The 23,889-nt window shown below is 38.0% G+C and overlaps 3 protein-coding genes across 3 annotated transcripts; 1 reads left to right on the top strand and 2 right to left on the bottom strand.

Moving 5' to 3' along the window:
- Positions 1-5: 5 nt before the first annotated feature.
- LOC137789159 (inactive ubiquitin carboxyl-terminal hydrolase 53-like) lies at positions 6-6,567 on the top strand (the record flags this gene model as incomplete). Its single annotated transcript, XM_068582429.1, has 5 exons — positions 6-415; positions 1,843-1,904; positions 3,539-3,617; positions 3,732-4,537; positions 5,002-6,567. Coding segments are annotated over 5 exons (1,434 nt in total), but the record flags the coding sequence as incomplete, so codon positions are not given.
- A 2,646-nt stretch (positions 6,568-9,213) lies between these two features.
- On the bottom strand, positions 9,214-10,676 carry LOC137789160 (fatty acid-binding protein, intestinal-like). Its single transcript, XM_068582430.1, has 4 exons — positions 10,610-10,676; positions 9,964-10,136; positions 9,537-9,644; positions 9,214-9,264 (listed from the first exon to the last, which is right to left on the bottom strand). The coding sequence occupies exons 1-4, from the start codon at positions 10,674-10,676 to the stop codon at positions 9,214-9,216; spliced, it is 399 nt and encodes a 132-aa protein (XP_068438531.1).
- Positions 10,677-13,417: 2,741 nt separating this feature from the next.
- Positions 13,418-23,008, bottom strand: LOC137789158 (guanylate cyclase soluble subunit beta-1-like). Its single transcript, XM_068582428.1, has 8 exons — positions 22,712-23,008; positions 22,435-22,551; positions 21,529-21,662; positions 19,548-19,745; positions 17,398-17,635; positions 16,542-16,682; positions 15,023-15,177; positions 13,418-14,741 (listed from the first exon to the last, which is right to left on the bottom strand). The coding sequence occupies exons 1-8, from the start codon at positions 23,006-23,008 to the stop codon at positions 14,597-14,599; spliced, it is 1,425 nt and encodes a 474-aa protein (XP_068438529.1). The 3' UTR covers positions 13,418-14,596.
- Between the last annotated feature and the right edge of the window lie 881 nt (positions 23,009-23,889).

Below are 23,889 nucleotides of genomic sequence, written 5' to 3'. Positions count from 1 at the left end.
ACGAACTGGAGCAGCGTCGCCAACAGCAGCACGACAGCCCCCGGCACAGTAAGCCTTCGTCACAAGAAAGAGTGCACACCGAACAAAGCCGAGACCGCGAGCGGGACTATGTACGAACCAGAGAAGATAGGAAGCAGAAGTGTTTAATGACAATTTATGAGGACGAGCAGCGGCATGAAACTGAGAGCCACAGCTCTGTAGAGTCAGAGAGCAGGGCCAACCAGCAGAGAGGCAGCAGACTTAAGGGGGGGCCAAAGACACTGCTGCGAAGTGACACCTGGACCATCCAAAGGACAGAATCTGGCTATGAGAGCAGCGATAGACTCAGCAGTGGCTCCACCAACCCTGACTCACCTGGCGTCGATGGCTTTGTTGTCAAAGACCAGAGATCAACACCAGAGGCACCGCTGCAAAGGTAAGAAACATTGTTCAGTGGACAGTTTTTTATAAGAACCACATTCAAGAAGTGACACCATTAAAAGGTAAAATAATCACTGAGTTGTTGCTGTAAATAAGTAAGTAAGTGATTACGTACTGGATCATCTGAAGAACTACAAGAGTTTAAAAGATAGGTTCAACATTTGTCAAGTCTTCAAATAGGTCAGGTGCACATGTTCAGGTTGAAACTGGGTTTTCTTGTTGTAATCATTCCTCCTGTTCATTGGCCATTAAAAGATGACTTCCTAATGCCCTTTCAATGGAATGACATATTTTGGTAAAAACATATTTCACCACTTTCGACCACTTGCATAGAAAGTACCTGAGGAAGGTTTTTGAATAGCCAGTAAAACAGGAGGAATGATTAAAGGACAAACAACTTGTTTCAGTCTTCATATGGGCACCACGCTATTGTTTTAAGAATGACTTGAAAAATGGGAACCTATCTCTTAACAGGATATTATTGATGGAAATTAGAAACCCTTTAATTAATGGAAGAAAATCTTAAGTTTTAAGTTCATATACCTATTTTTCTCATTAATTTATTAGGCTCCACCACAAATAAATAATGAAACAAGCAATTAATATTGAGAGACCACATGCTTTTTAACCATTTCTATACTTTCTTCAGTACATTCTTCCACTGCTTTGTTATTTTGAGAATTGTGATAATGCTTTTGTGTCTGAATCATCACTCAGAAATACTTTTGAAATCCTTGGAAACGAGGCTTAAACTGAACCGCAAAAGGACACTACCTTTTAAATAACCTTTTAAATGTATATAAGAGCAATGCAGCAGGATGAAAGCATAAACTTCTTGATTTAAAAAAACACTTTGTGAAGTTTGTCTAACCTACACAGAGTATGAAATCCTTCTCCAACAAACATCACACCTTGCTGTTGTTTTACCTTAGAGGACAGTAAACATATATTGGAAAATATTCTCATTGAATGCTTCATGTACACTGAAACATCGAATTATACATTTTTTTTCGTATCCATGATATAATTTAACTAGGTGATTTTGTAATAAAGAATTGATGATAAATATCAAGATGTTGTTGGTTAGTGTTGCAGCTGTATATTCTCGTTAATGTGCTACACACCTCTGCATTTATCAGGAGAAAAGTTCCATGAACGACTGTTTAGATACGTAGGGTTTGAAATTATCAAACTGTCACCAAATGCAGACTGTATCAAATAACACATAATGATTTACAAAAGGCATTTTAAAGCAACAATACTTAAAAAATAATATAAAACAAATCACATTTGTAATAATAAATGTGTTCCCCTTGGTGCTTTGCAATATTTTGTGCCCATGACCATGAAAGTTTGTTTGTTGTTTCCTTTGCGTACCGCTTGAAAACTTGTATGGACATTGTTTTGTGTTATATTTTTTAGTCAACTGCACCAAAAGGAAGGCGATGCCAAATCAAGTCTAACGTCCTCACCTCCACACAATGGTAAGTTCTAAGTATAGGATGAGACACCACCAACCGAAGTAGCAGGAGGTGAAAATCCAAACATGAAAAGAAAGAACATAAACATGTCAGGGTAGGTTATGCCTTACATCTAATCTGCAATACTTTCAGACAAATATTTACAGGAAAATTAAGAATTGTGAGTCTTACAGTAGATACAATTTGTAAATACAGATATACATCTATTAGTTTTCTGTCAGATTGTGTTTGGTATTCATGCACACCCTAGATTACATAATTTCAAAGAGAGGAAGAAAGGTTATTCCTTTTTCTTAGTATTTCTGTTAGTCTAACAGATGAAGTGAGCTGGTAATGTGAAAGTAATTGAAGATTGATTTCTGAGCTCGGACTGGCTTCTTCACCTCTTAACCCAGTCGACCCTGCGCAGGCATTAATCTGATGATAATCCCACGGAGCTCATTGGGATAGCACAGCTGGACGTGGCTGCCGGCATTGTCATAAATATATTTTTGTTTGATGCAGTACTTTGAGTGTGCTGCACTTGATACTTTATCGAGGCTATGTGCATCGAGAGCCAGTGTTTCCAACACACAGTTAAAGCTTTTATCCTTGCATGGGCCTCTCTGGGGCAACAGCAAAGAAAAAAAAATGACACATCTATTTTTAAAGGGAAGGAATTCAGCGCCACGCTGAGTGAGCGTGCTAGCTGGTTCATCCAGCTGTGAGAAAGTCTTGTGTGATTAATACTCTTCTGCTGCCACCTGGTGTCCAGAGAGAACATCGGTTTCATTGTAAGACGTTTAGATGATTTTGTCTCGACTTGGTCTCTACTTTTGATTCATTTTGTTTTATTCAAAGTGTGTCCATATATGCCTAGTTCATATGTAATTCAATTCAATTCAGTTTATTTTGTATAGCCTAAAATTACAAATTGGCCTCGGAGGACTTTACGATCTGTACACATACAACGTCCCTGTCCTGGGACCTCACATTGGATCAGGAAAAACAACCCCAAAAAAATAGAAAAAAATCTTTCATAGGGAAAAAAAGGAAGAAACCTGAGGGAGAAAAGGATCCCTCTCCTCGGATGAAGAGAAGCAGTAGATGTCATGTGTACAGAATGAACAACGTAACACAGTTACAGCACATTCAGCTCAATATCATTCATTTAATGAGTGTTAGGCATGGACCACGATCCAGATAACCACAATCTATGTAAGCAGAAGGTGATGGAGAGAAATCTGAATTAAGTCATTAAAATCTATGATGTAGCAGATTAGGACTGAATTCTCAGGATTCTAAATTCAATCTATAAATTCTGAGAAAGCAAGTCATGAATCTCACTCATTGCGCTGAAATCTATTTTAGTTCCACTTTATTTTTATCGTCTCTAATCTTCTTGCTGTTTAGTTAAGCCAAACGTCTTCTCATTCGTTGTATTCTTGAGATTATTATTTTCGGACATAGTTGAGAATGTGTCCTTATTTTGTTGTGCTAAATGTAACTGTAAAGAGGAAGAAAGGTTGGAAGATAAAACTACATTACCTCTTACACTAATTACAGTACGTACATACTGTAGTAACTTTAAAACGAAGTGAGCTATACAGCATTTTTTGTCATTATGTTTTGATCACCTTTGTTTTTATATGTCATAGGTAAACATCAACCCAAACCTCAGGGAAAGAACCATGACCAAGTTTCACATTCACATCTAAAGTGCAGTCCAAGTGCGAGGTAGTGCCCTTTATTTAAAACTATTAATAACGTGTTCCATTGTGAACCAATAAGGACTCATGAATTGGATTTCCATTCATACAAAATTATAATTTCCATCGTTCCTTCTTGTAGGCGGAAATCAAAGTACACTTCCAGTACTTCCAGAAAAGCGGCATCCTCAGAGAGGGAGTCCACCGGTTCAGACAACAGGCCGAGTGAGCAGACCAGCTGCAGAGGGCATGCGGGAGAAAGCACAGCTCTGAGGCACATTACAAAAACCAGCAGTTCTGAATGGAACAGCTCTGATGATCTTGCTCTCTCGGGGCCCGAGGACAGAGAAAACACTGGCGCCTCTGAGCCCCAGTGTCCTCATATAACGCTACCATACCATCCTCCCAGCAATGTGACCGCAGAACCGTTACAACTGAGCAATCAGCGTCAGCTCGGCACAACAGGGTCCCCTCACCTCCGACCGAGCCAGCGGATCCCCCCTCACCAGGGAGAAACAAGCCACGCAGCGTTTCGTCCGAGGATGCTCCAAGAACCCTTTCCATCGAGTCCTCGTCTTTCGTCCACGTCCTATGTTAGTCCTCACAGGAGGCCTGACATTTCGGGCCTCAGAACCTTCTCAGATGCAAGTTCCAAGTCGGGCTCGGACCCAGAGAGGAGTACCCCGTCATCGTGTGAAAGCGAGGAAAGACTGACTGGATGCAGAGTGGAACAGGTGCCGCCAGCCCAAGAGGTTTCTCTGACAACATATTTTACTGTGGATAACTGCATGACGGAAACATACCGCCTCAAGTACCACAACCAGAGGCCTCTTGTCCTCTCAGCCACGGTGCCGCGGGCAGCGGTCGTGACTGAGCGCAGAGATACCAGCCACACACTCCCCACTGACACATACTCACAAGATGTGCCAAAAGCCAAACCTGAAACAAGTAAGCCTCTCTAATATGCAAACCTGAATGTAGGGCTGACCATTCTGACAACACACTGTATAACAGAGATATACATATATGTATGTCCATTTAGCTGGAGCCGCTATTCATTGTATTTCTGGTGTTTCATGCCGTTGAGGACGATGATGTAAATCAATCAGCCGGTCTGTTGTATTTTTCGATAATTTCTGCATCAATGTAATGAAGTACCTTGACGTGATTCTTGCCTGTTTTTTTTTTCAATTTATTACCAGTTTCTCAATTAATTATGAAGACAATTTACCATTTCACTACATAGTATCAAAACCACAATATAAAATGATAAATGGGAGGTTTTTTGCCCACTCCTAGCTGACATTTATTGGAAAAGACAAAAGGACAGTATTCATTTTTTTCTTTGTAGAGGTGTAAATGTACACATAAATCATTAAATATAATTTAAACAAGGCTCTTTTTCTTTACAGGCCATAATAGCAATAAACCCACTGCAAAATGGAACCCAGTGACAGCCAAAGGACTGGATGAACGTGGTTTTTTATGAGTGTTACTTGGTAAGGTTTGTTTACATAGAAGGACAGTGGTCAGTAGAGTAAACTGGATGCCAAAGAGTTTACAGAATGGAAACACGTCTTGAAGAATCTCCAAATCGAGTGGAATTTATTTATGCAAGCTTGTCACATAAGTAAAACCTATTTCTGAATGCTGTTGCGTATCTTTTGACTGATTATCAACCATTACGCGTACTGTACTGTCTTCCATTGCCCCACAGGATTGCTTAGTTTTAACCAAAATCTCGACTGATTTCAGTTTGCACAAAGGGTTCTTGAGTCTTTATAATTCTTTTTAATCACTTTATGTCAAGTTTAAATGTTTATTTTTGTTATTTGTGCAGTAGTCCCGCTGAAGTGCTGCACAAAAAGAAAGAAGTGTGGAGGCAAATCACAGCTTGTTGACGTGAAACAATATATTTACGATACTAGAACAGAATATGATGTCATTCTAAACAACAAATTAAAAGCAGCAGGTTTATGGTTGTTTGCTTATCTACACTATAGTCAAAGGAGTATTATCTGGGCAGCTTTAAACGTTATGCACATTGAAGGCTTTAGGACACCAGGGAACATTGCAACACTTTAGTTACTGTTTTCTTTAAACTGTTATCATTTATCAGTTATTTTACAACTTGTCTGTGTTAATGAATGACATAGGGCTGCCCTGAACTTGTCAACTTATTTGGCTGTAAAAATCTGCCATTTTTCATTTATATAGAAAGATCTATCTTAAAATGTGATCTAGCAAGGCCGTGTTCAGTTTCTGGCCGTCTACAAATACATACATGTGGTGACTGATGTCCCGTAGTCGGAGCAGCCCTCATGTTATTCAGTACGTGGTTATATACTGCACGACCATGTCACCATGTGTATTCTCCCCTGGATTATGTTGGGTCTTGTGATCTTTTTTTGTAATTCACATTGATGTCAAATAGTATTTTTTCAGTCTTCCTTTAAAAGTAGACTGATTTGAATAGGTCTGTATTTGCAGGTATTTTCATAACCATGCCATTATAATGAATATGCCTACCTGGTATTGACCATAAAACACAACAATTATTTTATTTTTTAAGACTAATGTTCTTAAACCTGCATGTGGCCTTTACAAAATATTACTAGCTGTGTGCACAGCATACGCATGAGCATGATAGTACAACAATCATTTTACTGAATTTTGATTAATTGTAACAAAATAAATTATTAAGTAGATATATACAGTTAATTTGGACACTTTTAACATTGATATGAATATTGTCCTCTTCTACTTTACTTCTACTTTAAGATAAATTTTAAATCAGATTTTGGCATTTTTAAGGCTTTGTATTCCTTACAGCCGACTTTCCAGAAAACACATCAAAAATCAGTGATGTTCAATTTTAGAATATTTAGAAACATTTTCTTTTGTAGGCCCAAGATTGCAAGTCTTTTCTAGAACATTCAGCCATTTAAGCATCTTTCTGTCTACCCACAATGACCTTCATCCAGACATTTCTCAATTAGTAAAACCGCACACAGTCCCCTTTTCTCCTGTGTTTGTGTGTTGTGTTTGTGTTGTCTGACACTTAAGGATGGTGTTTAGAGTGTGTGTGTGTGTGTGTGTGTGTGCATGTGTGTGTGTGTGTGTGTGTGTGTGTGTGTGTGTCTGTGTGTGAAATCACACCTAAACTTGTACGTTCAATACCCACATGTGTTTGTCATGGTTTATTTATTGACACTGTTTAAATTCACTTTACTTGAGCAGTCTAATCATTCAAATAACATAATATAAGGATGCGTTCACACAAAATTCTGATGTTATAATTTAAATCACTAATTTTTCTGTTATTTCAAGATATTTAATATATTCACAGGATGAAGACGTCTCTAAACTACTGAATTAGATGAAGTTCAGTTGGAGTGTATTAACCATATTGAACTAAATGTTGTCTCACCTGTGTGTTTTTTGTGCTTTCTTATGTGACCAATGGTTATATCATTTATTTACAGTATTTATTCTGTTATTTAATTGTCTTCTTCATCTGTAAAACTATGAATTGTTTTCGCACAGGTTGTAATTTACATTCTGAACTTTGTGTCTTCAGTTGTATCAAGAGTGCCTTGACATTTTTCAGTGGGACAAATTATTTGTGAGTAAAACCTCATTTGGGGAATGAAGGCGATGAATGAAAGGGATGGAGGATGTCATGCAAAACTTTTTCAATATGCAATGCAAATAGTGACATATCTGATGACACTCCTCTGACTTGCACCATTGTACTGTGTGTGTGTGTGTGTGTGTGTGTGTGTGTGTGTGTGTGTGTGTGTGTGTGTGTGTGTGTGTGTGTGTGTGTGTGTGTGTGTTTGTGTGTGTGTGTGTGCATGTGTGTGTGTGTTGGAGTTATGGGGGATGGGTTTGTGCCAGGTAGGATATACTAAAAGCCCTTTTGGACTTGCAAGTTCCAACAACAGCAACAAAGTCCCTGATCACTCTGCATTCAGCTGCACTTGACAAACGTTTTACTTTTATAGGTAAATATTCAGAGGCAGAGAATGGGAAAATGTGTGCTTGTACAGTCAGTGGTAAGTGTATTTTACTTTCCCAGAAAGAAAGAGCCTTAATTTATAATAATGGAAAGATGTATTAAATGTGTATGCATGCCTGTGTCTGTTTGGGGCTCTGAGATAAGGGGGTGATAATATGGTTTCCTTTAGCACACATGAACCATAGTCTTCAGTCACAGTCGGGCTTTATGTACTCGAGGGGCTTATTGGCCAAAAGGTCTTTATGTCCTGCGTCACTTAAAGTTGCAGTTGGCATGTCATCAATCCATTTCTTTTATCCTATGCTAAATATTCGGGGACAGAACCTAATTACACTGTATTACATAAACACTTCAGAACAAAGGAGAACTTTCCCCGTTACATCCCTGATTTTATCTGGTAAGTTACGGGCTGTTATGACCTGATGTGTTGGAACTGTATGCCTCCCTGAATCCTAATGTAATACCTCTGTGTGTGGTTTGGATTTGGCCTGCCATTACTGTTGAATTGAGTTCTTGGTGCTTCAGTGAATGCTTCATGACTTGTGTAAGTACAGATGAATATAAAGAAACATATACAATCTGTCTACACTTTATATTTTTGTAGATAATATATATTTATTTTTATTTATTGTTGAATAAAGTTTAAATTATTGTTTCACTCTCAAATTAGTCCTTTCACTGCATATGTTTTTTTAACCCGAGGGCTCTGGCTCCGGCCCCTGCTTGAAAATAACTATCCCCTCTGGATGATGCAGGTGCAGCCCAAAATCTCGAGCAAGCCGTATCACAACAACTGAACTTTCCATATTTACAGGCCAATGCTGATAAAGGGAGCAGAGCAAAGTTGGAGAGGTTTCAGTCAAGGCATGTAAAGGTGGAATCTCCAAATGTGTCATGTGGGTACATTTATCTGTGCCATTTTTGTAAGGTTCTCAGATAATTATAAAACTAATTTAGCTATATTTACATGGCACTACATGTATTATTTATATCTAAATCCAAACGTTATCGTCTTTTTTACTCAGTAAACCAGATCTCTCTGTATGTTCTCTTTCAAATAAAACCATAACCCATTGGTCTATTTGGTGAATGAATGCAGTACCACAATTATTCCACCAGAAAGAGACAAAGACTGTGTTTTCACACGCCAGGCTGAGGATATGCAGCTTCATGCTGGAGGAAGTGAGAGTGCAAATGCTCCTTTATGCAAAAGAATACAGACGTCTGGAATCAACTTGGAAATTATTCAGTCAATGTAGTCGCCATGAACAGCGTTGATTTTCTCTCGAACACAACTTTTGATCACAAAGCAGCAACAGTAAGACACAATAAATAATATACGGTCTATTTTTTCTCTTCTGGTTCAGGGGGGTTTGGTTGAAAAGTGATGAAACATATGCCGAGCAAACCTCCGGTACCAACGGTAGCTCACCTTCAAGACTTTAGAAATTTCCATACATTTTTACTAAAAATGAAGATTTAGATAGGAATAAAACAGATACAAACACAGTAAACAGGCAGTGACAGTATGGTTTTATTACTGAAGGTATCAAAATTCAGTGCAATTCAATTCTTTTTCTCAAGTTTTTCTTATCAGTTTGGACTAAGCCCTTTTGAAAATCCTCTTAGCATCCACACCTTCGTAGTTGTAGCTCTGTTGAGGAAAGGTCAAGTCAGATATGGTATATTATAAATTGCTTCACACTTTTCTGCATCTGGTGGCAGAACATTTTCATCATCCTTATCCACAACGTATTGACATGTGTAAATTGCTGTATGGTATCAGATGTTGACCGCCTTATGTGTATTTAAATCATAATATAAAATGATTTATATCGCAGCACCTTTTTTAACGGCTACCCATGTGTGAGATATAAAATGTAGATTTTTCGTGCCCCAATTTGGATGGTCATGAATTCCCCCTACCTGTACAAGCTCATCTCCTTGGATGATTCTTGTTGTTGTCAGTATCTTTCCGTTGTCCTTCCTCTTGAAGATCCCCTTCATCATGTCTCCCTCAATGGTCCAAGAGCCCTGTGAGGTGAGACATGGAACGTATTCATAACACAAATATTAGGTGAACAAAGTTTACAGAAGATTGACAATTTTGTGACTTTGACAGTTTGTGGTAGTGAAGTAAAATCAACTGAGCACAAGGGTTATCAAATTAAAGGCGTTTAGCTCACAAATAAACTCTAAAGTGACTAAAACACCGAGCTCATATTGAAGTATTTGAAACTGAACAATTACACAAAATTACAAAGTAAATGTAGATTGTTGGGGTCAAACTTTTTGTTCTTTTCAAGTGTAATGATGGAAAAAGGCACGTCCCCTCGATGACATGTTTACTTACTGATAGTTCTGTTCCATCTGCAAGGCTGTAATCAAAGGTAACACCGAGGGTGACGTCGAGTTCCAGGTTGCGGAAATTGCTGCTTTCCTTGACGTGAAACTTGTCTCCATTCTGTGCGATGATTACCTTGAGGTTGTCATGAGCAGCCAACTTCCTCTTCACCATGTTAATTCCTATAAAAAGACACATTGGAATAAGTTCAATTGGCTCTGAACAAGCAGAGGAGATTTTTGTCAGGATTTAATCACTTAGCAAGCGCATTTTGTTCCTTCATTTGTGTATTTATGGAGTTAAGTAGGTACAAAAGAAAAATCACAAGCATGTTCAGCCGGTCATTGTGCCATCAAGTGTTCACATGTAAGACTTTAAACACATAGTATTTTAATAAATTGACTTCAAACATAAAAACCTGGATGAATGAATTTGATCAAATAATAAAACTGCATAATTGCTTCGTCTTTGAATCGTTATTTGTATTACATTTTAACCTTATCAATGATTTATTAACATCTGCATTATCAGATCTTGATTATATTGTTGTCATCTTATTACACAGAGAGTATGCATGGTAATGAGACCATGATTCCATATATTTCAAAAACATACTCTTCCATCTTCAGCATTTTATCAACTCAGTATCACTCACCCAGTTGTTCCATGAATTTCTCATAGTTATCATTGCGATCAATTTTCCAGTTGCCGTCGAAGGTCATGGTGGCTGTGAGGGTGAGCTGGACGACTCTGCAGCGAGGAGTGTCTCACTCAGAGTCTGCCACTCCTTTTAAACTATGCTCCCTCTTATCCCGTCATCTAATCTCGATGCTGATGTGGCCGTTTAAAGATCAGATTTTCTCAAGGCAATATCCACAGCTGCAGCTGATTGGACAATATCATGGTTCTTAACTGAACTGGTTCAATATACCCAATAAATATTACCATATGGTCAACCTTGTGAATAATAGAAAGGTTGACACACCTGTATCTCTGTTTGTGAAGGGTGTTGGTCACAACTTACAGTAACTTCCAAGTGAATTCAGTGCAGAAACCAAGAAACTAAGCAAGCAGCAAATACAACTTTTGTATCAATCACAATTTTAATGTTTAATCAAACCTAGACATTAAACCTGTAGGTGAAATCAATGCTTCCATTGCTTAAAATGTGACTCTCTGAGATGTCATTTTGTCAAACCTCTTATCAGTCAGCAAATTAATCTGCACTTGATGTAATTGTCTCATACAAAATGTTGTGGTTGTTAATGTGTCTCTAATGACACCTTTAATTATTGCTAAACGTAACCTTTGATATTTTAAGTTAATGAACACTCTCATGCACGTCGTTACAGTAAGATACACTAAACTGAATATGATGTTTGTATCGTTGTTCTGGGAAAACAAAAAGCTTATGCAGATGAGAAAACGATTTTGGGCGTTGGTGTTTTTGAGTTTGGTGCTATTCTGTATCATGTATGTAAGATCTATCTTAACAACAGAATGATGTAAACAAAATGTCCAAACTACAAACTAACTGCACTGTACAAAAAGCTACTTAACAAAGTATTTCTCTGAAATGGGCAGATAGGTATAGCTGCAAAAATGCAAAGTATTTCAAAAACAAGTTTCCCAAAGAGATAAATAAAACATGCACAGCATGTCAATTTTTGTTCTTATCTCCTCTTCTTCTCATCATGAGACCTTTGCCTGATCTTCCACCTCCATGAATTTTCCTCTTATCAAACAAAAGACCTTTCTACTATGACTGCAGTAATGAAGTTGACCACTTACTTGATTAAGCCGCGTTGAAGCTTATCTTTAACACACCTACATCTCACAATACTTTATCCTAGCTGTATATGGGAGGTACAGGACATCAATATGTCACTGCAGTGTGTGTGTGTGTGTGTGTGTGTGTGTGTGTGTGTGTGTGTGTGTGTGTGTGTGTGTGTGTGTGTGTGTGTGTGTGTGTGTGTGTGTGTGTGTGTGTGTGTGAGAACTGTTGCACTTTGTGGATCCAGCATTCATAGTTGAACTGTGAAGGTTTCTTTGTAGCAATGCGCGTTAAGGTTTTTGGGCAAGAAAGTGAGAAGAGGTGGGATCATCAGGATGCTTGTTCATTGCCACCCTGAAAGGCTCAAGGACTTTATCAGATTGTGGGTGAACTGATGATTGTATTAAGTACTTTTACAGCTTTTCTTGGCTATGCTTCAGGTTAAATAGTTGATTTTTTATTATTCTGACCTGCCTAACTTCAGGGTCCTTAGACAAAAACATGCTGACTTTAACTCTCTGAGTATGAACAGGACCTTTATGAAAAGGAAAGCCCAACCAAACTTGCCTGGATAACTAAAGGTTAACAATAAATAATGCATTGTAGGCTCACCCTCTGCAGTATTATCAGCTTTTGCAGCATTGGTTTGTCAGCCTCAAGAGAAAAAGAAAACATCAAAACAGACCATCAAATACACAATAAGAGTTTTTTTCACAACTGACATTTTCACTCATCGGGGCTGAAAACACACGGGTGTAATGAATGCATGACAATAGGCTGCAGCCATCAGTTGCCATGCCTACTGTGACAAAGGCTGAAGTAGTTTGAGCTAACTCGTGAGCAAACAATCATCTAATTTACCCATCCAGCTCACACAAAACCACATTAATTCAACCCGATGTAGGTACGGCCAATTCCCTCTTTTTTTACTTCTGGTTGTCAGAGTAAATATGTATCTTTAAAACCTTAATTAGCAGCCAAAAGAGGCTTTGAAGGGCAAATTAAAATTCAAATTTATAGATAAAAAAGCTGAATGACGCAGAAAGGTTGAGGTCAAAAGTAAAATAAGACTTAGGCTCTACAGTACTACATTTAAACAATATACTGTATCAACGTTATAAAGATAAGGTCATATAAGATATAAGTTATTGTCTATCGTTAAAAGCCACAATGCATCGCAGGTGATTTTCTACCAGACTGTTCAAGCTGTTCGATTATTTGCTTTTACCCATTTAGTCTTTATACCCACAGTATTATTCATGGAAATCTCAATTTATAAATATTTTGGAAGAAAAGTACCAATGGTCAAATCTTAAACTGATATGACACCTCACGAAACTAACTAATACACGTTTGCATCCACTCTGTGATAATCCTATATATAGATATATGTATTTAAGACATGTTATGCATAAAAGTAAAAAACATTTGTGAAATGCAGTGACATGGTGAAGACTTCCCGTTTATGGACGTTGTCTCCAAGATTAGAATCTTCTGACTCGCCACCAGAGAGAGCTCTTTCCACAGAATCTGCTATATATTATTTTTAGCAACTTACAATGACTTCTCTGCAGTCTAACCACTGTCTTCAGTAAAAATAAAGTCTTGTTAAGAGCCGCAATGAATAGGTTAACAGCAAAGCAAGTGATGTAACAAAGGAAATATCAAGTAGCCAACACTTCTCAAGACTATTCTCTTTTATTAGTTACCTCCCAGCAGAAAACAACATGTCTTACAAGCACAGAAATGCTCTCATACAGGACAAGCGGCACTTGTTTGGTACACAGGAAGCTACATGGTGTAGAGACAATTCATCACAAGAACATTATGTGAAGTTAAATAATGACAACTTTGGAAAAATAGGGTGAAAAAAGCATGTTATATTTACTAATGCGAAATGTATCCAACATATACAACACATAGTTGAACTCATAGATGCACAAACAGTAGTTTCACTCATAATAATGTGTTTGTCGTTATTAGTTCTTATGACAATAAAAGAATAAATAATGTTTATTATGTATATGAATCTCATTAAGAATATCTCAACAACATTAAGTCAAACTAAAATTACAACCTATTTCAAAAAAGCAGAGAAAAAGTAAGTGAAGAGGTGCAATATAACAAATAAAGTAGTTTATATATTTTTAATTATAAGAGAGATAACCTGATGATACGGTAACGGCTCAACATGTATAATGTGTGACTTTTAAAGAAATAAAAAATAAACTTATCACAGTAGCTTTTGCGTCAAATAACTTGGTGGTATAAATCTATATAAATACAACAGCTATACTATCTCCATTTTTGTTTAATGGTTTTGCTGCTAGTGTAACATGTTCAGTGTAAAACTCTCTCAGCCAATTAAAATGCAATGCTTTAATACAAACATGATATCAAGCTGAAGTATTTTTTTGATTACAGTTATTTGGGCTTATAGAGTGACAACTATACATTGTAATTACAGAACAAATATATTTAATATTGATGGAAAATGTTTTGCTTATCAAAACCTTTTGTGATTTGTATGTACAATTACAATGTGACAGAGTACCTAGTCCAAAAATGTATCAAACTTGAATATTACTAACCTCTACTATTTATAAAACACTTCACTACTGTGTCTACACTAAAAAAATAGAGTGAGGTCACAACAGATCATGGTCGAGCAGAAACAAGCTGGGAGAGCAACGGTACAGGCTCATCATATTATATATAATTGTACATCTGTGGATAGATTAATATTTTTTTATTTTAACTGTTCCATCTCATCTCTGCCTCAGAATGTGTAATTTAAAAATACATTTACTGAAGCTTCTGTTAGATAAAAGTCATGGTGTTTGAGTGTTGCATCTGAACTGTGACGCTTTAACTCTCTGTGGTGGACTGTGTCTCTGTGGGCTTCCTAGACAGAAACCACACCTTCATCGGTTCCTTCTTCCCTTTCATGGTGACGGGGCCCCGATACTCCAAATTAAACTGAGGGTCAGCGTTCTCCGCAGACTGCAAACACCTGGAATACAACGTCAACACCGTGATAAATCCCTGAATGGTCCGGTGGGGTTCTGTATCTTATTTTCAGTAACGCTATGAAACAAACAACATCAAATTCACAGACCTACTGGTTTATGTTTCAAATGGATTACAACTTAACCGTCATGTCTAATACTGACATTTTCTTTACAAATTACTTAAAATACTGTTTAACCAAGTCTGCAGCTAGTGAATTAATCTAAACATGATTTCACATGAATGAAAGAACAGATGACAATATGCAATTGTACTTCTACTTACCGGTAGGTATATTCTGAGACATTTATTTTTCCCTTCTCGCCAGTAGTTTCTGTACGACTTGTAAGGTTGACCGTGTTTCCAAAAAGGCAAAATCTGGGCATCCTCTGGCCAATCACCCCAGTCACCACCTCTCCTGTGTGTATCCCAATAGTAATCTGGAAAAGAAAGGATAATGGAAAAGGGAGACTTCAACCATGTCAGCTGTAGTATAACCAAAGTAAATAAAAATGCCAACGACATACTGGCAATATGCTTAAATATGTATTCTAGCATAAACAGAGCACTGACCATATGTAATCTGTGTTCAATTCATTACTTAAAGCAGCATATGACACACCAGATGTATCTTCAAAACTGTGGTAGCGAAAAATTTGAAAAGCTTAGCATTTAAATAAACCTGTTTCCATATAATTAATATCAAGGAGGTGAATGAGTTGTGCACCACAGACAAAGAGGGAGAAAACAAATGCAAGCAACTATCCAGCTGAATGCTTCTTAGTTTGTTGGCACACATTCTGAAAACTAGCAACTGAAAAGCTGTAACATTTGGTGGGTGGATATAACTTTGCCAGGAATCACTCCAAGAAAAGAAATAGAAATACATTTTAAAGGTTGGCAAATCCAAAAGTAGCCCCAGCCAATCTACAGGCTAATATTTATACTTGAACTTGCAAGCACTTCAGTGCTTGTTGTCTTCAGAGCATGAACATGCCGAGAGCGTCTAAGACAAATGAGAATCTATTTTTAGACTCAGGATTGTGATATGATTTGAGTCTGTTTCTGCTGCTAAACCGGACTCCTCTTCTGCCAGTGCCATGGCCCAAAATAAACAGCCTTTTGTTAACAAGACATCATTTTCCAAAGTCAAGTCTCAACAGTCATTGATACAATAACAAACTCCAACAGTCAGTTAAACAAAAGTCTGCTGTTTTTTATCCAACTTTTGTCTGTGCATTACTTCAGCGTGGACATATTACCACCTGCACAGATACAATTGTCCTAAAATCAATCAAAAAATCCTCGCGTGTAAAGTGTTGGTCATATTAGGTTGAATGCCAGTTAGCAGTATTTGTCCGATTTGACACTGTATTTTAATGTCTGAATTTTCAGAGCAGTGCTACAAAACTACACCCCCTAATGCCTCATGTGTGCCAAAATAACAGACGTATTGCTAAAAACAAACTGCTAAATAAATAAACGTGTGAAGGAAAACAGTCATACAGTACACACTTAAATAAATAAATATTGCTAAATGACACACACAAGCCATCCGCCAACCTAAAAATGCGTTGTGAGATTTTTGGGGACAAAAATATGTCAGTTCACTGCTATTTGGATAATGTGAAATGATTCTAGAAATATAAAAATAAAAAAAGGAAAAGATAAAATACTATAATACAATACTAATTTGGTGTGTGTGCTTAGAGTAGCTTTGTGTAAACATACAAACAACAGTATTTAGTGTTTGGCAGTTTATCATACAGACTTGTAATAAATGTATAGCAACATTTTAACGCACCTGTACTGGTTGATCATCCACTTTGACTTGTCCAGCGATCTCCAACATATCCAGAGCGAGATGGCAGATGGACTTGGCATGGTGTGTGCATGGCTCTGGCAGCCCGCTCACCGTCATGTACTTATCACCAACAGTTTCCACCTGTATAAGGACACACATTTTATAATTCTTCATGTGAATTTTATCATAGCCAATTTTAGCTTTTGTAATTACTTTTAGTTTATGTAAAATCATCTGTTCTCACTGTGCTCCAAAGGTTTTTGTTATGCACTGTGCAGCTAGAAATAAACTTAAACACCCTGAAATAAACACTTAAACACTTACATCAGCTTTAAGACATTCGGGGCCTCTTTGAGCCCTGCTAAAACCCTCGGACCACCTAGCATTTCAGCTTGTAGAGTAAATATTACTTCTTTTGGTGACCCAGTGCCTGAAGCCGATCCCCTGGAAGTGCCGAGGTCTGTTTGACTTCTTAAAGTGCATTCTTGTCTGAAAGCCTGGAGTGTAAATCTGCTGCATGAGGCCTATAAAATGGTACAGTCCTGCTGTAAAACTACGCTGTGTTTAGAAGTTAGTACTACTCTTCTTATGGAGAAAAATTCAAGTCAACTTATATAAATACTCTTGCTGACTTGTATGTGCATAATTGCATAACATTATTCACCTCTAGGGTTGGTGGCTTAACTTGAACAATGCAGGTAAAAGCCCTCATATTCTCAATTATAGTTTGTAGACTTTGCAGTTTTGTTGTACATTTTGATTGTTGTCACTTAGCTGTATAGGTACATCTATTTTTACTGAGAGAAATTTACACAAATGCATGATATACTGTCACGGTAAAATTCTTGCTTCCAACCTTGTATACATAAGGGTTGTTCCGAGAGTCTGTCAAGATGTCAAAACGTGTGTAAACATCATTGAGCAGGTTGACTATCTTGATGGCTCCCTCGGCCGAGGCGTGCTTGCTGCAGAAGGCGTTGAATCCCACAATGCCACTAAAGAGGATAGTCAAGTTGTCGTAGCGTTTGGCTGGGACAGGCCGCTTGTGTCGCAGCTCGTTGGCAACAGACGGCGGCAGAACGGAATAGAGCAATCTAAAAAGGGAGGAAGAGAAATGAACTTTTCAAGTTGAGCAGCAGGGTGATAGGCTCGGGCTACCAGACTAAAGTCCTTTTGGACCATCCTTTTGGATCGGCATTTCAGTTGCTCACCCACCACCTTTTGGTCATTTCGCTATTCAAGCTGCTCTCAGATGGGAGGGTGGTGTTTCTATGGTAACTGCTTGGATCATGGCTGCCTGTTTAAAATAAAATACCTTCCATGATGCGTCATAATTTGAAGACACATAATACATACCGAACAGATAACGGTCACCACACAAAAATCCATAGACGGAAATATAGTATATTTACCCGGGAGACGAGACTATAGATACTCATCTGTATCATCTTTACACACCTGAACAGCAGGAAAAACAGTATAAATGGATGCTTTCACTATCAGGAAACACCGTTTTAAAGCTTTTAAAGGGCAGCAAAATTGCAGCAGCAGTCCTCTTAAATATTTAGAGAGGAGCCATGAATTCTAATTAATGTTTGAATCCCAAGGCAGATTGAGACAGGAGAATGGTGAGAATAATAATGTCGGGATCCAAGAGGCAGAGGCAAAGTCCTTTCCTATAAGAAGATAGGACTTTGGCAGCGGTCTTAATAAAGACCACGCTCCACTTCCGTGGTCCTCTCCAGCTGTCGCACACTGTGTCTGTCTGTGCTGTGCCATATTACTATGACGGACCCTTTTCTAAAAGCCAAACCCAACTGTCTTCACCATAACAGGGACTGAAAAGTAGCGAAGGCAAGCATCAACGTTGGTATAACAATAGATTCTGACTCGAGGTGGTCCTACTGTCATGTAGCCTCAACATAACTGTACAGGAGTGACACCTGTTAGTGTCCTGCTGTATCTTTAGTGTTTCTTGACTCAAGTCCGTCCTTAAAAGGGAGTACTTGAAGACACTAGTCCTTTATCTTCCTAAAGAAGAACAATCTGTGCCGCCCATTTTTCCAACAGAGGAAACTGTTGTGAATTAAATCACACGCTACAGATAATGACAGGGTATACATAAAATGTATAATTACACATAATAAACATAATGACTAATATGCAATTACACTAAAGGGAATCACAATATAAACTCAAGGGATCAACATATAAGGAAAAATTTGAAAACATACTTTTTGGTAGATGACATGACATTTGCCTTATCTTTCCTTTTTACACTCTTTATACATTCTATGTAGTTTGTACCTCCATCATGCCTCTAAAGGGGCGCAGCTGTCTGAGGAGGAGAAGGAAGTGGGGGGAGCCTGGCTTAATCTGAGCCTATATATGGGATTGAGTTCAGGTGCGGGCTCTTTGCTTTACCTCGGCCTGTCCACTGGCACCAATTATTTATATGAAAATGTGAGATTCCATGCTCTTGGTACATTCATGTTTGCTGTACCTTGAAGCTTTAGTTATGTATGATAAAGTATAATTATTACAGGAGATACTTGCTTCCTATGCGTTGAAGTGTTTGCAGATAATACATGCATAGTACATATACTTTCTGTTTAGAGTAAACCAGAATTGCTTATGCCAGCCTCACCTGCCATACCACCTGTTCATGTCTACAATAAATAATTAAATAAAGAACTCTTCCTTGTGCCAGACTGCACATCCACAGTGTTAATCACATTACCTGGTCGTCTGCTTACGTCTATTACAGTCCTAATTGGGGCATATTCTACTTGAGAACACAAGAAGTAATTATTTGCTTGAACTGCTCTCTTTAATGAGGGATTACAGGTCGACTTGTCAAACAAAGGTTTGGAACTACTGACTCACTTTTGACATACAAAACACATACGAGCGATTCAATAAATAACAAAGTTTCAGTGTTGTAAAGCTATTCAAGTATACTTTCAATTCTTACATGGCTGCAGTTCCCACCAAATATAGTCTAACCTGTCTGTCTTTTTCTTCTCATCCTCCAGGGCCCTGAGTGTGTGCTGCAGACGATCTGTCAAGATCTCCAGCTCCTGGGTCAGCTTGTACTCCTCCCGAAACTGCTCCCCAAGCAGCACCAGGTCACGAGTGGCGTCATGTAGCGGGATGTCGCTCAGGTAAAGCCCCCTTCGTGTGAGATCATCCAGGTTCATAACACTAGAGAAACGCAGGAAGGACACCGTTAGGTACTCATTCGTTATTCTGTCTGCCTTTTTTTGTGTGAGACCACCATCGTCCTTTCAGGGCGACGACTCCTGTCTTTAGATAGATGTTTCTGTTGTAATGGTGAGGTCAAACACTCTGGTGAATAAGCATATTCTTATGTTTCTGGCTCTGTTATTTCCTGTCAGGTAGCAACCTTTTATGAAAACACTGATCTTGTCCTCTGCAAAGTGTCTTTGATCTGTGAGGATAAGATCTCCTGAACTTTTCTCTCCTGCGTGAAATACTATACTACAAATGTGTGATTGGTTATACAAGGGCCACAGAGACTAACGGGGATCACAACAGGAGAACCAATGCAATTACCAGCTCACAAGTTTGTATTGCTGTTTTTTTGTTCTGTCCATGTCCCTATACCTGTTTATGATAGCAAATTACGTTTGAGCTAACTCGATTGTTGGATTGTGTAACTGCATTAAATATTTAATCTTATTGCCCATCCGAGATTAAAAGGTTATTCCAGCAATTCAGGATTCACTGAAGTTGGACTTTAGATAAGTATGGGTCAAACTCCAGACTCCAATTTTGTGCAATTTGTCTTGTACTTTCATTATAAGATATTGAAAACACTGACTTCTCGGGGTAAGTAGTACTAAATTGAGCCAATTGAAATGTTTGTTTTGTTTGGAATTCAAATATGTAAGACCCATGCTCACCTTAATAAAGGGGCGTGTCACCCAGTGCAATGCTGGGTGACACGCCCCTTTATTAAGGGACCAAGATTGCAAGTCTTTTCTAGAACATTCAGCCATTTAAGCATCTTTCTGTCTACCCACAATGACCTTCATCCAGATATTTCTCAATTAGTAAAACCGCACACAGTCCCCTTTTCTCTTGTGTTTGTGTGTTGTGTTTGTGTTGTCTGACACTTAAGGATGGTGTTTAGAGTGTGTGTGTGTGTGTGTGTGTGTGTGTGTGTGTGTGTGTGTGTGTGTGTGTGTGTGTGTGTGTGTGTGTGTGTGTGTGTGTGTGTGTGTGTGTGTGTGTGTGTGTGAAATCACACCTAAACTTGTACATTCAATACCCACATGTGTTTGTCATGGTTTATTTATTGACACTGTTTAAATTCACTTTACTTGAGCAGTCTAATCATTCAAATAACATAATATAAGGATGCGTTCACACAAAACTCTGATGTTATAATTTAAATCACTAATTTTTCTGTTATTTTAAGATATTTAATATATTCACAGGATGAAGACGTCTCCAAACTACTGAATTAGATGAAGTTCAGTTGGAGTGTATTAACCATATTGAACTAAATGTTGTCTCACCTGTGTGTTTTTTGTGCTTTCTTATGTGACTAATGGTTATATCATTTATTTACAGTATTTATTCTGTTATTTAATTGTCTTCTTCACCTGTAAAACTATGAATTGTTTTCGCACAGGTTGTAATTTACATTCTGAACTTTGTGTCTTCAGTTGTATCAAGAGTGCCTTGACATTTTTCAGTGGGACAAATTATTTGTGAGTAAAACCTCATTTGGGGAATGAAGGCGATGAATGAAAGGGATGGAGGATGTCATGCAAAACTTTTTAAATATGCAATGCAAATAGTGACATATCTGATGACACTCCTCTGACTTGCACCATTGTACTGTGTGTGTGTGTGTGTGTGTGTGTGTGTGTGTGTGTGTGTGTGTGTGTGTGTGTGTGTGTGTGTGTGTGTGTGTGTATTCAGTATGTGCTTCTATCAGGGCAGACTGTGGGTTTACCTGGGTGAGCAAAGGAAAAGGATGTTCTCCGCTTCTGGCAAGTAAATCATCTGTCCTTTCAATCTCAGACAGCTGATCTCCACCCCCGTTAGCTCATCCTCGTTCTCTACAGTCTCCACATTCAGCAAGCCTTCCTGTCAGGATTACATCACACTTATGAATATTGCATTTTATGTTCTTCTCTAAATTGGCTTCAAAACTGGGCACCAGTTCAGCACACTCTTTATTTTTAAATATATGTTGTTTCTTTTGCCTGAGGTGTCACACGCGTCATCCATCATTTGAAAGTAGAATTTCAGATTTTGTGTATAAAGAAAAAAATGTCTACTTTTTAGTATCCCAGGGGTGTCAGCGCATTGAGGCTAGTATATACACAGTGAACACTCCGCTTCAATGATTTTTCAAGACATGGTAGCAATTATTTTAACACGCATTCAGATTCTTTTTGCTTTCTAACTGAAATCTGTGCTTCTCAGTAGTAGCTTCATCTTTCCGTTGTTTCTCAGTTTCTGAACTTACATAGACATATCTATCTTGCATGCTGAGTAAAAGTTTACATCTTTTTTTCAGGACATTTACAGTCTTTACTTAATGCATAAACGGCCATATAAAACACTACGTGTCAGTTCTTTTCATTGATCCATTGTTTACATGCTCAGAAATTTCTGCATGTAAACAATAAAAAAAAACAAAGTGTTAATGACAACAGATTCAAGCTCTTATGCAGATGTTAAAAATATCAGTGAGCGCCTACATATTATACATAGGACTATTGGCACATTCTGTCATGTACAGGCATACCCTGTTTTGGTTATAGTGCTTAATTGTATGCTCATATGAGAAAAGTACTGATGTGATTGCGCCAATATCTGCACGACAAAAAACTAAATTAAATGCCATTTCTACCTTGCTGCGCAGAACGAAGACGGTGTTGATGTGGGAAAGAATGCCATGAAAGCTGAAGTCAATGTGAGGGCGGACCAAAGAAAAAACTGATGGCAGGTTACAGGTGCCGGGCTGGAGCTGAGGAATACAACATATACATGTTTGAAGTTAGATTATAATGTTCTTGCTTTTACTACATCATTAATAATGCTGCAGTCTGGCATCCAAACATAATCCAAAGCTGACTTTATGAAATGACGTTTGCTGCATGTAAAACAGACTTTTACATAATCCATACCTGAGGCAGGACTCGATAAATGGCGTTCCCACACTGTGTGAGCATCAGATCTTTGTCGAACATCAGGTGGAACGGGAACGCCTTGCAGAACGTGTATGGACTGATACGGGTCTCCTGCGTGCCGTTCTCCTCAAAGCCGTCAAGGTCCTCATAGAAAGCCTCTTCCTCCGAGTCCTTCTCCTCAATCAGAAACTTAATGTGGTCGCACTCCTTGCTTTTCGGTTGGATCATCTGCATCAGATCGAAAATGTAGGTTGTCAAGATGTAATTAAACTTGACTACATTGTTGTGGCACATGACTACAACAATAAAATGTATTTTAATTTTACCCATGCAATATCAGTTTTATTATTATTATTACATTAATGATGACATTGGGTCTATTATTATACAATCAAGGCAGTGTAAAATGACATTATTCTCTCGGTTTATGGGCATAAGGCTTGCTGACGTCAAGCTGCTGTCTCTGCACCCTGTTGCCACAGCAACAGTGGCTAATATTTCCAGAAATTGGGTGTCACATTTGGAGCGTCTGCCATTTTCTGTCCTTGCATTACACACACAATGACTGAAAAATAGGATCCTGTCTGTACAATATGATTAGTTTGGGGAGAAAATGTAGCTCCCTTTTAAAATGAAGAGAGAAGCCTATCCAAAGTAGTACAGCGGATGTCATGAGAACAACAGACTGAGGTTATTGGTACAGCTGTTATTGTAGAAGTTATTGTGTGTGTACAATAACAAACAAATAAACAAATTACAGTTTATGGTATAGAGTTTTGTCCTTTGAGTTAAGACAAAATCTGACTAGCGTTGACTATATAAGCCAAGATCAGGAATATGAATTTCTCTTTTGGAGTCAATTAAATTTAAATTCATCCACAGTTTGACCAAGTTTAAAAAAAAAGAACTGAGGAAGGAAACAACTCACTGAAAGACTCCTAAGCTAGAAACTCTATAACTTAGATCTAAAAATATCCTCTGTCTCACAGACATTAGCCAAGAACTTGCTACTGAACTGCAATTGTCAAAGCGCCACACTGTTCCCGTTTTTTGGAACTATTATTGTATCTTCACATAATTGTGTCTTCAATTATTTTCTGAGACACAAATGCATATCCTGACACAAAACATTACGTGGACTAAAAGACATTAAATATTAACCCATAAATTATCAG

Source organism: Clinocottus analis, unplaced genomic scaffold (genome assembly GCF_023055335.1).
Source record: "Clinocottus analis isolate CAN_PGR_092001 unplaced genomic scaffold, fCliAna1.0.p SCAF_183, whole genome shotgun sequence".
NCBI lineage: Eukaryota > Metazoa > Chordata > Actinopteri > Perciformes > Cottidae > Clinocottus > Clinocottus analis.
Note: the sequence above shows the minus strand (reverse complement) of the source record. Positions and strands in the feature narration are given on the sequence as shown.

Excerpts from the sequence above, each read along its gene's own strand:
- LOC137789160 (XM_068582430.1), bottom strand. The coding sequence starts at position 10,676 with ATGACCTTCGACGGCAACTGGAAAATTGATCGCAATGATAACTATGAG. Across the intron at positions 10,137-10,609 it reads GAAATTCATGGAACAACTGG|GAATTAACATGGTGAAGAGG; the intron begins GTGAGTGATACT and ends GTCTTTTTATAG. Across the intron at positions 9,265-9,536 it reads AAGGAGATGAGCTTGTACAG|AGCTACAACTACGAAGGTGT; the intron begins GTAGGGGGAATT and ends TTTCCTCAACAG.
- LOC137789158 (XM_068582428.1), bottom strand. The coding sequence starts at position 23,008 with ATGTGCCACAACAATGTAGTCAAGTTTAATTACATCTTGACAACCTAC. Across the intron at positions 21,663-22,434 it reads TCTTCGTTCTGCGCAGCAAG|GAAGGCTTGCTGAATGTGGA; the intron begins GTAGAAATGGCA and ends TAATCCTGACAG. Across the intron at positions 16,683-17,397 it reads ACAACCCTTATGTATACAAG|GTGGAAACTGTTGGTGATAA; the intron begins GTTGGAAGCAAG and ends GTCCTTATACAG.